This window comes from Oncorhynchus keta, chromosome 35 (assembly GCF_023373465.1).
Source record: "Oncorhynchus keta strain PuntledgeMale-10-30-2019 chromosome 35, Oket_V2, whole genome shotgun sequence".
Classification (NCBI taxonomy): Eukaryota; Metazoa; Chordata; class Actinopteri; order Salmoniformes; family Salmonidae; genus Oncorhynchus; species Oncorhynchus keta.
In genome coordinates, this window is record NC_068455.1 from 4,415,512 (window position 1) to 4,431,116 (window position 15,605).

General features: G+C 47.2%; 1 protein-coding gene and 2 long non-coding RNA genes across 10 annotated transcripts in view; 1 reads left to right on the forward strand and 2 right to left on the reverse strand.

The window, feature by feature from the left end:
- The window catches only part of LOC118373481 (protein numb homolog), a 109,655-nt gene that overhangs the window by 72,164 nt on the left and 21,886 nt on the right, over positions 1–15,605 (forward strand). For all 4 annotated transcript variants that reach the window (XM_052496084.1, XM_052496085.1, XM_052496083.1 and 1 more), the window contains 4 exons: positions 3,716–3,856; positions 9,040–9,241; positions 9,688–9,996; positions 13,006–13,164. In XM_052496084.1, the coding sequence (XP_052352044.1) occupies positions 3,716–3,856; positions 9,040–9,241; positions 9,688–9,996; positions 13,006–13,164 (811 nt within the window). The remainder of the gene's footprint in view (positions 1–3,715; positions 3,857–9,039; positions 9,242–9,687; positions 9,997–13,005; positions 13,165–15,605) is intronic.
- LOC127915718 (uncharacterized) lies at positions 3,979–6,899 on the reverse strand. Its single transcript, XR_008091783.1, has 7 exons — positions 6,637–6,899; positions 5,994–6,408; positions 5,272–5,610; positions 4,770–4,981; positions 4,493–4,596; positions 4,339–4,447; positions 3,979–4,306 (listed from the first exon to the last, which is right to left on the reverse strand). It is a non-coding gene; the product is annotated as an uncharacterized LOC127915718 (long non-coding RNA).
- On the reverse strand, positions 7,131–8,991 carry LOC127915721 (uncharacterized). Of its 5 annotated transcripts, XR_008091789.1 has the most exons (5): positions 8,585–8,727; positions 8,386–8,430; positions 7,838–8,077; positions 7,299–7,631; positions 7,131–7,214 (listed from the first exon to the last, which is right to left on the reverse strand). It is a non-coding gene; the product is annotated as an uncharacterized LOC127915721 (long non-coding RNA). The 5 variants fall into 5 exon arrangements; XR_008091786.1 differs by lacking the exon at positions 7,131–7,214 and having other exon boundaries at positions 7,279–7,631; XR_008091790.1 differs by lacking the exons at positions 7,131–7,214; positions 8,386–8,430; positions 8,585–8,727 and adding an exon at positions 8,825–8,991 and having other exon boundaries at positions 7,279–7,631.

Here is a 15,605-nt window from a genome sequence, read left to right on the forward strand (position 1 = left end):
TATAATATAAAATAATGCCACGGAATTCTAAGCAAATCTTGTCTGCTAAATGAACTAGTGTAGCCCACAGCCAGATCAGGACCCTAACATAAGGACAACTAAATGAACTAGTGTAGCCCACAGCCATATGGCACAGCCAGATCAGGACCCTAACATAAGGACAGGACCTAACATAAGGACAACTAATTGAACTAGTGTAGCCCACAGCCATATGGCACAGCCAGATCAGGACCTAACATAAGGACAGGACCTAACATAAGGACAGGACCTAACATAAGGACAGGACCTAACATAAGGACAAGTCAGAGTATGTTATTATGTTCTTCTGAAATACACTACATTTTCTTCATATCATGTTTCTTTAGACATTGGACTAGTTGGATTAGTAACCGGAGCTGACAAGGTACAAGTCTGTCGTTCTGCCCCTGAACAGGCAGTTAACTCACTGTTCCTAGGCAGTCATTGAAAATGAGAATGTGTTCTTAACTAACTTGCCTAGTTAAATAAAGGTAAAATAAAAATAAAGACCTGTCTAAAATAAATAATGGATTTATTGTGAAGGTGTAGGATATATTACATGGATTTATTGTGAAGGTGTAGGATATATTACATGGATTTATTGTGAAGGTTTATTTATTTATTTATTTATTAAGACTTGTTAAAAATGTAGATGTTCCAAAGGTCTGGAAGCCAGGAGATTCTAAATGTGTTTATGTTAATTCAAAGGTCTGGAAGCCAGGAGATTCTAAATGTGTTTATGTTAATTCAAAGGTCTGGAAGCCAGGAGATTCTAAATGTGTTTATGTTAATTCAAAGGTCTGGAAGCCAGGAGATTCTAAATGTGTTTATGTTAATTCAAAGGTCTGGAAGCCAGGAGATTCTAAATGTGTTTATGTTAATTCAAAGGTCTGGAAGCCAGGAGATTCTAAATGTGTTTATGCTAATTCAAAGGTCTCAAAGAGTCTGTTTATGCTAATTCAAAGGTCAGGAAGATTCTAAATGTGTTTATGTTAATTCAAAGGTCTGGAAGCCAGGAGATTCTAAATGTGTTTATGTTAATTAAGGTCTCAAAGGTCTGTTTATGCTAATTCAAAGGTCTGGAAGCCAGGAGATTCTAAATGTGTTTATGTTAATTCAAAGGTCTGGAAGCCAGGAGATTCTAAATGTGTTTATGTTAAAGGTCCATTGCCGTGAGACCGACCAGTTATTGTCTTGACAATCACCTGCTGACTAAAATTCGTGACCGCCACAACGTGTTAAACCTCAGCCAGAGGAAATGCTTTGTGGAAGTTTGGCTTTCTCAAAAGAGGAAATTCTTACACCCCCATTGACTTGCAAAAGTTTCACTTAAAAAAAAAAAAAAACTTATGGACCAGTAACGTTTTGGTCGACCCAAACGTTCCTCTTTTTTTGTAGCTGGTTATATACTCCAGTACACCTGCTATAGAAAAGTCCTTGATGGACCATGAGCACGGCATGTCCCTATTCAACTGTGGGATCTGCTGCCACCTGCTGGATGAAGCCAATATTACACTGAGACTTATTGTGTCAAGCCAGAAGCATTAGGAAGTAACTAACACTCTGTACATCCTTAATTGTAGCCATACACCCTGCTGATACTTGTGTCCATACACCCTGCTGATACTTGTGTCCATACACCCTGCTGATACTTGTAGCCATACACCCTGCTGATACTTGTAGCCATACACCCTTATGATACTTGTGTCCATACACCCTGATGATACTTGTGTCCATACACCCTGCTGATACTTGTGTCCATACACCCTGCTGATACTTGTGTCCATACACCCTGCTGATACTTGTGTCCATACACCCTGCTGATACTTGTGTCCATACATCCTTATGATACTTGTGTCCATACACCCTTATGATACTTGTGTCCATACACCCTGCTGATACTTGTGTCCATACATCCTTATGATACTTGTGTCCATACACCCTTATGATACTTGTGTCCATACACCCTGCTGATACTTGTGTCCATACACCCTGCTGATACTTGTGTCCATACACCCTGCTGATACTTGTGTCCATACACCCTTATGATACTTGTGTCCATACACCCTTATGATACTTGTGTCCATACACCCTGCTGATACTTGTGTCCATACATGATACTTGTGTCCATACACCCTTATGATACTTGTGTCCATACACCCTGCTGATACTTGTGTCCATACACCCTGCTGATACTTGTGTCCATACACCCTTATGATACTTGTGTCCATACACCCTTATGATACTTGTGTCCATACACCCTTATGATACTTGTGTCCATACACCCTTATGATACTTGTGTCCATACACCCTGCTGATACTTGTGTCCATACACCCTTATGATACTTGTGTCCATACACCCTGCTGATACTTGTGTCCATACACCCTGCTGATACTTGTGTCCATACACCCTGCTGATACTTGTGTCCATACACCCTGCTGATACTTGTGTCCATACACCCTGCTGATACTTGTGTCCATACACCCTGCTGATACTTGTGTCCATACACCCTGATGATACTTGTGTCCATACACCCTTATGATACTTGTGTCCATACACCCTGATGATACTTGTGTCCATACACCCTGATGATACTTGTGTCCATACACCCTGATGATACTTGTGTCCATACACCCTGATGATACTTGTGTCCATACACCCTGATGATACTTGTGTCCATACACCCTGATGATACTTGTGTCCATACACCCTGATGATACTTGTGTCCATACACCCTTATGATACTTGTGTCCATACACCCTTATGATACTTGTGTCCATACACCCTGATGATACTTGTGTCCATACACCCTGATGATACTTGTGTCCATACACCCTGCTGATACTTGTGACATCACTCACATGTACTTTCAATGTAAAGGAACGTAGATAGGACATCTGGACAGGATGTGTTTGATCATGTTGTAATGACAGTCAGGGTATTGTGTTAGTCAGGGTAATGTGTCCTCTCTGTAAAACCGGACGTTTCTTCACTAGGAACCAATCTGAATTTGTCCAATAAAATGTCTAGTTTTCGTAGCAAAACATTTTTTCGTTTCGAATAAAAGGTTTCTAACTAATGAATACACCCCTTAGGTAATGCTGCAATATTCAGTGTAATGATAATGTTGTAATGTGGTAATGTGATGATGTGGTGATGTTGTAGTAATGTGGTGTTGTGGTGATGTAATGTGATGATGTGGTGATGATGTAATGTGGTGATGATGTAATGTGGTGATGTGATAATGTTGTAATGACGGTGTTGTAGTGGTGATGTTGTAGTAATGTGGTGATGTTGTAGTAATGTGGTGTTGTGGTGATGTAATGTGATGATGTGGTGATGTGATAATGTTGTAATGACGGTGTTGTAGTGGTGATGTTGTAGTAATGTGGTGATGTTGTAGTAATGTGGTGATGTTGTAGTAATGTGGTGTTGTGGTGATGTAATGTGATGATGTGGTGATGTGATAATGTTGTAATGACGGTGTTGTAGTGGTGATGTTGTAGTAATGTGGTGATGTTGTAGTAATGTGGTGATGTTGTAGTAATGTGGTGATGTTGTAGTAATGTGGTGATGTTGTAGTAATGTGGTGTTGTAGTAATGTGGTGATGATGTGATGTGATAATGTTGTAATGACGGTGTTGTAGTGGTGATGTTGTAATGTGATAATGGTTTAATGTGATAATGTCTCTGTAGGACCTGATCCTAGACCAGACAATAGAGAAGGTATCGTTCTGCGCTCCAGACAGGAACTTTGAGAGAGCGTTCTCCTACATCTGTAGAGATGGAACGACGAGACGTTGGATCTGCCACTGCTTCATGGCTATCAAGGACTCGGTAAGACCCTAACCTGTTACCCTAACCTGTTACCCTAACCTGTTACCCTAACCTGTTACCCTCACCCCTAAACCAGGCCCTAACCTGTTACCCTAACCTGTTACCCTCACCCCTAAACCAGGCCCTAACCTGTTACCCTCACCCCTAAACCAGACCCTAACCTGTTACCCTAACCTGTTACCCTAACCTGTTACCCTCACCCCTAAACCAGGCCCTAACCTGTTACCCTCACCCCTAAACCAGACCCTAACCTGTTACCCTCACCCCTAAACCAGGCCCTAACCTGTTACCCTAACCTGTTACCCTCACCCCTAAACCAGACCCTAACCTGTTACCCTCACCCCTAAACCAGGCCCTAACCTGTTACCCTAACCTGTTACCCTCACCCCTAAACCAGACCCTAACCTGTTACCCTCACCCCTAAACCAGGCCCTAACCTGTTACCCTAACCTGTTACCCTCACCCCTAAACCAGGCCCTAACCTGTTACCCTCACCCCTAAACCAGACCCTAACCTGTTACCCTCACCCCTAAACCAGGCCCTAACCTGTTACCCTAACCTGTTACCCTCACCCCTAAACCAGGCCCTAACCTGTTACCCTCACCCCTAAACCAGGCCCTAACCTGTTACCCTAACCTGTTACCCTCACCCCTAAACCAGACCCTAACCTGTTACCCTCACCCCTAAACCAGGCCCTAACCTGTTACCCTAACCTGTTACCCTCACCCCTAAACCAGGCCCTAACCTGTTACCTAACCTGTTACCCTCACCCCTAAACCAGTTACCCTAACCTGTTACCCTCACTCCCTAAACCAGACCCTAACCTGTTACCTAACCTGTTACCCTCACCCCTAAACCAGGCCCTAACCTGTTACCCTAACCTGTTACCCTCACCCCTAAACCAACCTGTTACCTAACCTGTTACCCTCACCCCTAAACCAGGCCCTAACCTGTTACCCTAACCTGTTACCCTCACCCCTAAACCAGGCCCTAACCTGTTACCCTAACCTGTTACCCTCACCCCTAAACCAGACCCTAACCTGTTACCCTAACCTGTTACCCTCACCCCTAAACCAGACCCTAACCTGTTACCCTAACCTGTTACCCTCACCCCTAAACCAGGCCCTAACCTGTTACCCTCACCCTAAACCAGTTACCCTCACCCCTAAACCAGACCCTAACCTAAACCAGACCCTAACCTGTTACCCTCACCCCTAAACCAGACCCTAACCTGACCCTAACCCCTAAACCAGGCCCTAACCTGTTACCCTCACCCCAAAACCAGGCCCTAACCTGTTACCCTCACCCCTAAACCAGTCCCTAACCTGTTACCCTCACCCCTAAACCAGACCCTAACCTGACCCTTAAACCAGGCCCTAACCTGTTACCCTAAACCCCTAAACCCCTAAACCAACCTAACCTGTTACCCTAACCTGTTACCCTCACCCCTAAACCAGACCCTAACCTGTTACCCTCACCCCTAAACCAGACCCTAACCTGTTACCCTAACCCCTAAACCAGGCCCTAACCTGTTACCCTAACCTGTTACCCTAACCCCTAAACCAGACCCTAACCGGTTACCCTAACCCCTAAACCAGACCCCAACCCCTAAACCAGGCCCTAACCTGTTACCCTAACCCCTAACCTGTTACTCTAACCTGTTACCCTAACCCCTAAACCAGACCCTGACCTGTTACCCTCACCCCTAAACCAGACCCTGACCTCTTACCCTCACCCCTAAACCAGACCCTAACCTGTTACCCTAACCCCTAAACCAGACCCTCACCCCTAAACCAGACCCTAACCTGTTACCCTAACCCCTAAACCAGACCCTCACCCCTAAACCAGACCATAACCTGTTACCCTAACCCCTAAACCAGACCCTCAACCCTAAACCAGACCCTAACCTGTTACCCTAACCCCTAAACCAGACCCTCAACCCCTAAACCAGACCCTAACCTGTTACCCTAACCCCTAACCTGTAACCACAAACCAGACCCTAACTAACCAGACCCTAACCTGTTACCCTAACCCCTAAACCAGACCCTGACCTGACCCCCTAAACCCTCACTCCTAAACCAGACCCCCTGTTACCTAACCCCTAAACCAGACCCTCACCCCTAAACCAGACCCTAACCTGTTACCCTAACCCCTAAACCAGACCCTCACCCCTAAACCAGACCATAACCTGTTACCCTAACCCCTAAACCAGACCCTCACCCCTAAACCAGACCCTAACCTGTTACCCTCACCCCAAAACCAGGCCCTAACCTGTTACCCTCACCCCAAAACCAGGCCCTAACCTGTTACCCTCACCCCTAAACCAGACCCTAACCTGTTACCCTAACCCCTAAACCAGACCCTCACCCCTAACCCAGACCCTAACCTGTTACCCTAACCACAAAACCAGACCCTAACCCCTTAACCAGACCCTAACCTCTTACCCTAACCCCTAAACCAGACCCTAACCTGTTACCCTAACCCCTAAACCAGACCCTCACCCCTAAACCAGAACCTAACCTGTTACCCTAACCCCTAAACCAGACCCTAACCTGTTATCCTAACCCCTAAACCAACCCTCACCCCTAAACCAGACCCTAACCTGTTACCCTAACCCCTAAACCAGACCCCAACCCCTAAACCAGGCCCTAACCTGTTACCCTAACCCTAAACCTGTTACCCTAACCTGTTACCCTAACCCCTAAACCAGACCCTGACCTGTTCCTCACTCCTAAACCAGACCCTGACCTCTTACCCTCACCCCTAAACCAGACCCTAACCTGTTACCCTAACCCCTAAACCAGACCCTCACCCCTAAACCAGACCCTAACCTGTTACCCTAACCCCTAAACCAGACCCTCACCCCTAAACCAGACCATAACCTGTTACCCTAACCCCTAAACCAGACCCTCAACCCAAAACCAGACCCTGACCTGTTACCCTCACCCCAAAACCTAACCTGTTACCCTCACCCCTAAACCAGACCCTAACCTGTTACCCTAACCCCTAAACCAGACACTCACCCCTAACCCAGGCCCTAACCTGTTACCCTAACCACAAACCAAACCAGACCCTAACCCTTACCCTAACCCCCCACCCTAACCCTCACCCCTAACCCTAAACCCCCACAAAACCAGACCTCCTAACCCCTAAACCAGCCCATAACTCTTACCCTAAACCCCACCCCCTAAACCAGCCCAGACCCTAACCCTAACCCTAAACCCGTCCTCCTAACCCCTAACCCCTAAACCAGCCCATAACCCTTACCCTAAACCCCACCTCCTAACCCCTAACCCCTAAACCAGCCCATAACCCTTACCCTAAACCCCACCTCCTAACCCCTAAACCAGCCCATAACCTTACCCTAAAACCCCTAACCCTAAACCAGCCCATAACCTTACCCTAAACCCCACCCCTCCTAACCCCTAAACCAGCCCATAACCCTTACCCTAAACCCCACCTCCTAACCCCTAAACCAGCCCATAACTCTTACCCTAAACCCCACCCCCTAAACCAGCCCATAACCCTTACCCTAAACCCCTCCTCCTAACCCCTAACCCCTAAACCAGCCCATAACCCTTACCCTAAACCCCACCTCCTAACCCCTAAACCAGCCCATAACTCTTACCCTAAACCCCACCCCCTAACCCCTAAACCAGCCCATAACCCTTACCCTAAACCCCACCTCCTAACCCCTAAACCAGCCCATAACTCTTACCCTAAACCCCACCTCCTAACCCCTAAACCAGCCCATAACTCTTACCCTAAACCCCACCTCCTAACCCTAAACCCCATAACTCAGCCCTAAACCCCACCTCCTAACCCTAAACCAGCCCCTCTTACCTAACCCCACCTCCTAACCCCTAAACCAGCCCATAACCCTTACCCTAAACCCCACCTCCTAACCCCTAAACCAGCCCATAACTCTTACCCTAAACCCCACCTCCTAACCCAGCCCATAACTCTTACCCTAAACCCCACCTCCTAACCCCTAAACCAGCCCATAACTCTTACCCTAAACCCCACCTCCTAACCCCTAACCCAGCCCATAACTCTTACCCTAAACCCCACCTCCTAACCCCTAACCCCTAAACCCCACCCCCTAACACCTAAACCAGCCCATAACCCCACCTCCTAACCCCTAAACCAGCCCATAACCCTTACCCTAAACCCCACCTCCTAACCCCTAACCCAGCCCATAACTCTTACCCTAAACCCCACCTCCTAACCCAGCCCATAACTCTTACCCTAAACCCCACCCCCTAACCCCTAAACCAGCCCATAACCCTTACCCTAAACCCCACCTCCTAACCCCTAAACCAGCCCATAACCCTTACCCTAAACCCCACCTCCTAACCCCTAAACCCCCACCCTAAGCCCACCCCTAACCCCACCTCCTAACCCCTAAACCAGCCCATAATACCCTAAACCCCACCTCCTAACCCCTAACCCAGCCCATAACCCTTACCCTAAACCCCACCTCCTAAACCAGCCCTAACCCAGCCCATAACTCTTACCCTAAACCCCACCTCCTAACCCCTAAACCAGCCCATAACTCTTACCCTAAACCCCACCTCCTAACCCCTAAACCAGCCCATAACCCTTACCCTAAACCCCACCTCCTAACCCCTAACCCCCATAAAACCCCACCCCCCTAACCCCTAAACCAGCCCATAACCCCACCTCCTAACCCCTAAACCAGCCCATAACCCTTACCCTAAACCCCACCTCCTAACCCCTAACCCAGCCCATAACTCTTACCCTAAACCCCACCTCCTAACCCCTAAACCAGCCCATAACTCTTACCCTAAACCCCACCCCCTAACCCCTAAACCAGCCCATAACCCTTACCCTAAACCCCACCTCCTAACCCCTAAAACCCCACCTCCTAACCCAGCCCATAACTCTTACCCTAAACCCCACCTCCTAACCCCTAAACCAGCCCATAACTCTTACCCTAAACCCCACCTCCTAACCCCTAAACCAGCCCATAACTCTTACCCTAAACCCCACCCCCTAACCCCTAAACCAGCCCATAACCCCACCTCCTAACCCCTAAACCAGCCCATAACTCTTACCATAAACCCCACCCCCTAACCCCTAAACCAGCCCATAACCCCACCTCCTAACCCCTAAACCAGCCCATAACCCTTAACCTAACGGGGTGTTGACGTGGTGTTAAGGGAGAGCGTCTGAGCCACGCGGTGGGCTGTGCCTTCGCTGCCTGTCTGGAGAGGAAACAGAATAGAGAGAAGGAGTGTGGTGTCACAGCAACCTTCGACTCCAACAGAACCACCTTCACCAGGGAGGGCTCGTTCCGAGTTACCACGGCGACGGAAGCCGCGGAGCGAGAAGAGGTCATGAGGCAGTTGCAGGACAAGAAAGGTGTGTGTGTGTGTGCGTGTGTGTGTGTGTGTGTGTGTGTGTGTGTGTGTGTGTACTTATCGTTGCCCAGCGTCTACATCAGGGGCAGGCAACTAGATTTCACTGTTGGAGCAGATGGTCAGGGAGCTGGAACATAATTCTATTAATTTGTACACTTCAAATAACGATAACTAAGCCAAAAAAAATAGATTTTATTTGAACATTTAAAAAAAATGTACACCTTGACTACATTCAGACGTGATCACATATGTCTCTCTTTTTTTTTTATTCGTGGGACTACTGAAACATATATTTTCTTTTTTCCCCTCATTTTTAGCTGAATGCATGGGGATTTTTACTGTCTTTTTTGACCAAAAACTGAAATTAACTTTTGGGGCCTGTTGCCAACCCCTGGTCTACATGATGGATCTAATTTTGTCACCTTTACATTCCTCCTCTTCCCACAGCGGAGAGTGATGTCAAGTCCGCAATGCCTCTCTCCTCGGGTCCCAGTGTGGGTGTGGTGAACCAGGCTGTGGCCCCTCTACCAGGGTCCCCCTCCTCCTCCCCTCCCCTGGGCATGGAGAGCACCCTGGGCCTCCAGGTTATCCCCCGCAGACACGCTCCAGTGGAGGCCCTGGCCAGACAGGGTTCCTTCAGAGGGTTCCCTGCCCTCAACAACAACTCCTCTCCCTTCAAACGGCAGCTGTCCCTCAGGATGAACGATCTTCCCTCTACCATGCAGAGGAAGTCTGACTTCCCCATGAAGAACACAGGTACTGCCCCTTTATATAGGCAGGTAGCCTCCAGGTTACTGCCTCCCATCAGACAGTCATTCCATTAATGTCAGAAATTCTGTCGTCAAATCAAACTTTATTAGTCACATGCGCAGAATACAACAAGTGTAGACCTTACCGTGAAACGCTTACTGACAAGTCCTTAACCAACAGTTCAAGAAGAGTTAAGAAAATATTTACCAAGTAGACTAAAATAAAAAATACAATTTTATTTGTCACATACACGTGGTTATAATAAAAGTAATAATAAAAAGTAACACAATAACAATAACGAGGCTTTATACAAGGGGTACCGGTACCGAGTCAATGTGCGGGGATTAGTTGAGGTAATCTGTACATGTAGGTGGGGGTGAAGTGACTATGCATAGATAATAAACAGCGAGTAGGAGCAGTGTACAAAATGGAGGGGGGGGGGGGTCAGTGTAAATTGTCCGGGGCCATTTGATTAATTGTTCAGCAGTTTTATGGCTTGGGGGTAGAAGATGTTGAGGAGCCTTTTGGTCCTAGACTTGGTGTTCCGGTACCGCTTGCCGTGCGGTGGCAGAGAAAACAGTCTATAACTTCGGTGAGTCTCTGACAATTTTATGGGCTTTCCTCTGATACCGCCTATTATATAGGTCCTGGGTGGCAGGAAGCTTGGCCCCAGTGATGTACTGGGCCGTTCGCACTACCCTCTGTAGTGCCTTACGGTCGGATGCCGAGCGGTTGCCATACCAGGCAGTGATGCAACCAGTCAGGATGCTCTTGATGGTGCAGCTGTACAACGTTTTGAGGATCTGGGGACCCATGCCAAATCTTTTCAGTCTCCTGAGGGTGAAAAGGTTTTGTTGTGCCCTTTTCACGACTGTCTTGGTATGTTTGGACCATGACGGTTTGTTGGTGATGTGGACACTAAGGAACTTGACTCTCGACCCGCTCCACTACGGTCCCGTCGATGTTAATGGGGTCGTGCTCGGTCCTCCTTTTCCTGTAGTCCACGATCAGTTCCTTTGTCTTGCTGACATTGAGGGAAAGGTTGTTGTCCTGGCACCAAACTGCCAGTTCTCTGACCTCCTCCCTGACCTCTCATCATTGTCGGTGATCAGTCCTAGCACTGTTGTCGTCCGCAAACTTGATGATGGTGTTTGGAGTCTTGTTTCGCCGCGCAGTCATGGTTGAACAGGGAGTACAGCAGGGGACTAAGTGCACACCCCTGAGGGGCCTCCATGTTTGTTTAGGGTGTCTGGGAGAATGCTGTTGATGTGAGCCATGACCAGCCTTTCAAAGCACTTCATGGCTACCGACGTGAGTGCCACGGGGTGGTAATCATTTAAGGTTTCCTTCGCTTCCTTGGGCACTGGGGCTATGGTGGTCTGCTTGAAACGTGTAGGTGTTACAGACTCTGACAGGTAGAAGTTGAAAATGTCAGTGAAGACACTTGAAATTTGGTCCATGCATGCTTTGAGTACACGTCCTGGTAATCCGTCTGGCCCTGCAGCTTTGTGAATGTTGACCTGTTTAAAGGTTTTGTTCACATACGGCTCACAGAGAGCATTATCACACAGTCATCCACAACAGCTGGTGCTATTGACAAATGCTTCAGTGTTGCTTGCCTCGCGAGCTTTCCAGATTTAGCTCTCTGTTCTGCCGCATCACTGGAAAATCTCGCTAGCTCTGTGTTGTCCTTTTGTCGTCCCACGTTTCAGGCCGCGGTGAAACATAAAATGTTACAGTTTTTGATGTCTCGTTGGTAGGATGCAATCTTAATCCTTGACGCTTTGCCTGTTTGATTTTCGTCTGAGGGCATAGCGGGATTTCTTATAAGAGCAATGGGAGTTTCTCCCGCTCCTTGAATTCGGCAGCTCTAGCCTTTAGCTCGATGTGGATTTTTCCTGTAATCCATGGCTTCTTCTTCAGGGATATGTACGTGGACAGTCACTGTGGGGATGTCAACTCGTTGATGCAAAACCTGTTTATTCCATGACTGAGGTGGTGTACTCTTCTGTCATCTCATGAATCCAGAACATATTCCAGTCTGTCAGTAAGACACAGTCTTGTAGCAGCAACATTATGTACACAATAAGTTACACAAAATGAAAAAAAAACGGAACTTCACAATTGGTTGGTAGATTGTAAACCGTCAGCCATGTTCTTCGGCGCCATCTTGTTCATGATGTCATCCCACATTTTTTTAGTGGGTGGTACGCTAAACGTTCCCCTTCTGCTACTATTTCTGTCAAGTCTTCACATACAACCACACACACTGGAATCAGCGAGGAAATTAATGTTTGTCTGGTGTAGCGCGAATTATGATCGTCAGATTTGCCAAATTAACCAAAAGGTTGCTGAGTTTGAATCCCGTGCCCACGGGGCTGGAGTAAAGGTGGTCAAGGAATTAACTTTTTTTTGCTCCAGTGAAGCATGATAAGTGTCTCAGGCATTGGTGTGCAACAAAACACACTAATTAAAGCTAAACATTTAAATACAGTCTGGATGAAATGCCAACAACCATTGTAGGAGCGGCTTCAGGTAAATGAGGGTCTTTGGTAAAAGAGGGGCTGGTAAAAGAGGGGTCTTAGTGCCAGCAGGGGTCAGGTAAAAGACGGGTCAGGTAAAAGATGGGGTCAGGTAGAAAAGAGGGGTCAGGTAAACTCTCAGGCAAAAAGGGGTCAGGTAAAAGAGGGGTCAGAGTTCAATGTCCAGAATTATCGTCGGTAAAGAGGGGTCAGGTAAAAGAGGGGTCAGGTCTTAAAGAGGTCAGGTAAAAGAGGGGTCAGGAAAAGAGGGGTCAGGTAAAGAGGGGTCAGGTATAGGGGGTCAGGTAAAAGAGGGGTCAGGTAAAGAGGGGTCAGGTAAAAGACTAAAAGGAAAAAAGTTTTTGGTAAAAGGCTGGTCAGGTAAAAGGCTGGTCAGGTAAAATTGGTCAGGTAAAAACGGGTGAGGTAAAAGACGGGTGAGGCAAAAGACGGATGAGGTCAAATTTTGAAATGTTATTTTCTTGTGTTCCAGTCCCGGAGATGGAGGGAGAGGGGGACAGCATCAGCTCGTTGTGTACCCAGATCGCCTCAGCATTCAGTGGGCCTCCTGAAGACCCCTTCTCCCAGGCCCCCATGCCCCGACCAGCTTCCTCCCCACAGTCACCTGTAGTGCCCCCAGGGGCTCAGCCAGGTAACTACACTGACAGATTCAACTGTTGCGACGCAAAATTACACTACTACTGTGTGTGTGCTTGTGACACTCGGTCTGTGTGTGACACTCGGTCTGTGTGTGACACTCGGTCTGTGTGTGACACTCGGTCTGTGTGTGACACTCGGTCTGTGTGTGTCACTCGGTCATGTGTGACATTTCGGTTTGTGTGTCACTCGGTCTGTGTGTGACACTCGGTCTGTGTGTGACACTCGGTCTGTGTGTGACACTATTTCTGTGTGACACTCGGTCTTGCGTGACACTCGGTCTGTGTGTGACACTCGGTCTGTGTGTGACACTCGGTCTGTGTGTGACACTCGGTTTGTCTGGTGTGACACTCGGTCTGTGTGTGACACTCGGTCTGTGTGTGACACTCGGTCTGTGTGTGACACTCGGTCTGCTGGTTTGTGACACACGGTCTGGTGTGACACTCGGTCTGTGTGTGACACTCGGTCTGTGTGTGACACTCGGTCTGTGTGTGTCACTCGGTCTGTGTGTGTCACTAATTCGGTCTGTGTGTGAAATGCCAACAACCCTAGTATGTCACTCGGTCTGTGCGAGACACTCGGTCTGTGTGTGTCACTCGGTCTGTGTGTGTTAATATCCATCCATAAATGTCAGCATTCTATTGAAGGAACCATGATGCAGAAATCACACCATTTTCATGTTGCTAAAATGTCAGTTTATGGCAAAACAAGCAATGTGTAGAGAATCATTATGTAATCTAAACCTGCTTTGAAATATATTTTCAATAACCAGAAATATTTTATTTTTGTACAAAACTGAATGTAAAAGAAACAAACCTAAACTCTAATACCACCACGTCTACCTGTCCATCTAATACCACCATGTCTACCTGTCTATCTAATACCACCACGTCTACCTGTCTATCTAATACCACCACGTCTACCTGTCCATCTAATACCACCACGTCTACCTGTCTATCTAATACCACCACGTCTACCTGTCTATCTAATACCACCACGTCTACCTGTCCATCTAATACCACCATGTCTACCTGTCTATCTAATACCACCACGTCTATCTCCCACCACCATGTCTACCTGTCCATCTAATACCACCACAGTCACCTGTCTATCTAATACCACCATCTATCATAACCATGTCTACCTGTCCATCTAATACCACCATGTCTTGTCTATCTAATACACTACATCTACCTGTCTGCTAATGACCACCGGTCTACCTGTCCATCTAATGACCACCACGTCTGTGTGTGACCACCATGTCTACCTGTCTATCTACACCACCACGTCTACCTGTCTAATACCACCACATCTACCTGTCTATCTGTACCACCACATCTACCTGTCTATCTAATACCACCACGTCTGTGTATCTAATACCACCATAACCTGTCCATTCTAATACCACCATGTCTACCTGTCCATCTAATACCACCATGTCTACCTGTCCATCTAATACCACCACGTCTACCTGTCCATCTAATACCACCATGTCTACCTGTCCATCTAATACCACCATGTCTACCTGTCTATCTAATACCACCACGTCTACCTGTCCATCTAATACCACCATGTCTACCTGTCCATCTAATACCACCATGTCTACCTGTCCATCTAACCACCACGTCTATCTAATACCACCATGTCTACCTGTCTATCTAATACCACCACGTCTACCTGTCCATCTAATACCACCATGTCTACCTGTCCATCTAATACCACCATGTCTACCTGTCCATCTAATACCACCATGTCTACCTGTCTATCTAATACCACCACGTCTACCTGTCCATCTAATACCACCACGTCTACCTGTCCATCTAATACCACCACGTCTACCTGTCCATCTAATACCACCACGTCTATCTAATACCACCACGTCTACCTGTCTATCTAATACCACCACGTCTACCTGTCCATCTAATACCACCACGTCTACCTGTCCATCTAATACCACCACGTCTACCTGTCTATCTAATACCACCACGTCTACCTGTCCATCTAATACCACCACGTCTACCTGTCTATCTAATACCACCACGTCTATCTAATACCACCACGTCTACCTGTCCATCTAATACCACCATGTCTACCTGTCCATCTAATACCACCATGTCTACCTGTCCATCTAATACCACCATGTCTACCTGTCCATCTAATACCACCATGTCTACCTGTCTATCTAATACCACCATGTCTACCTGTCTATCTAATACCACCACGTCTACCTGTCCATCTAATACCACCACGTCTACCTGTCCATCTAATACCACCACGTCTACCTGTCATCTAATACCACCACGTCTATCTAATACCACCACGTCTACCTGTCCATCTAATACCACCATGTCTACCTGTCCATCTAATACCACCATGTCTACCTGTCCATCTAATACCACCATGTCTACCTGTCCATCTAATACCACCATGTCTACC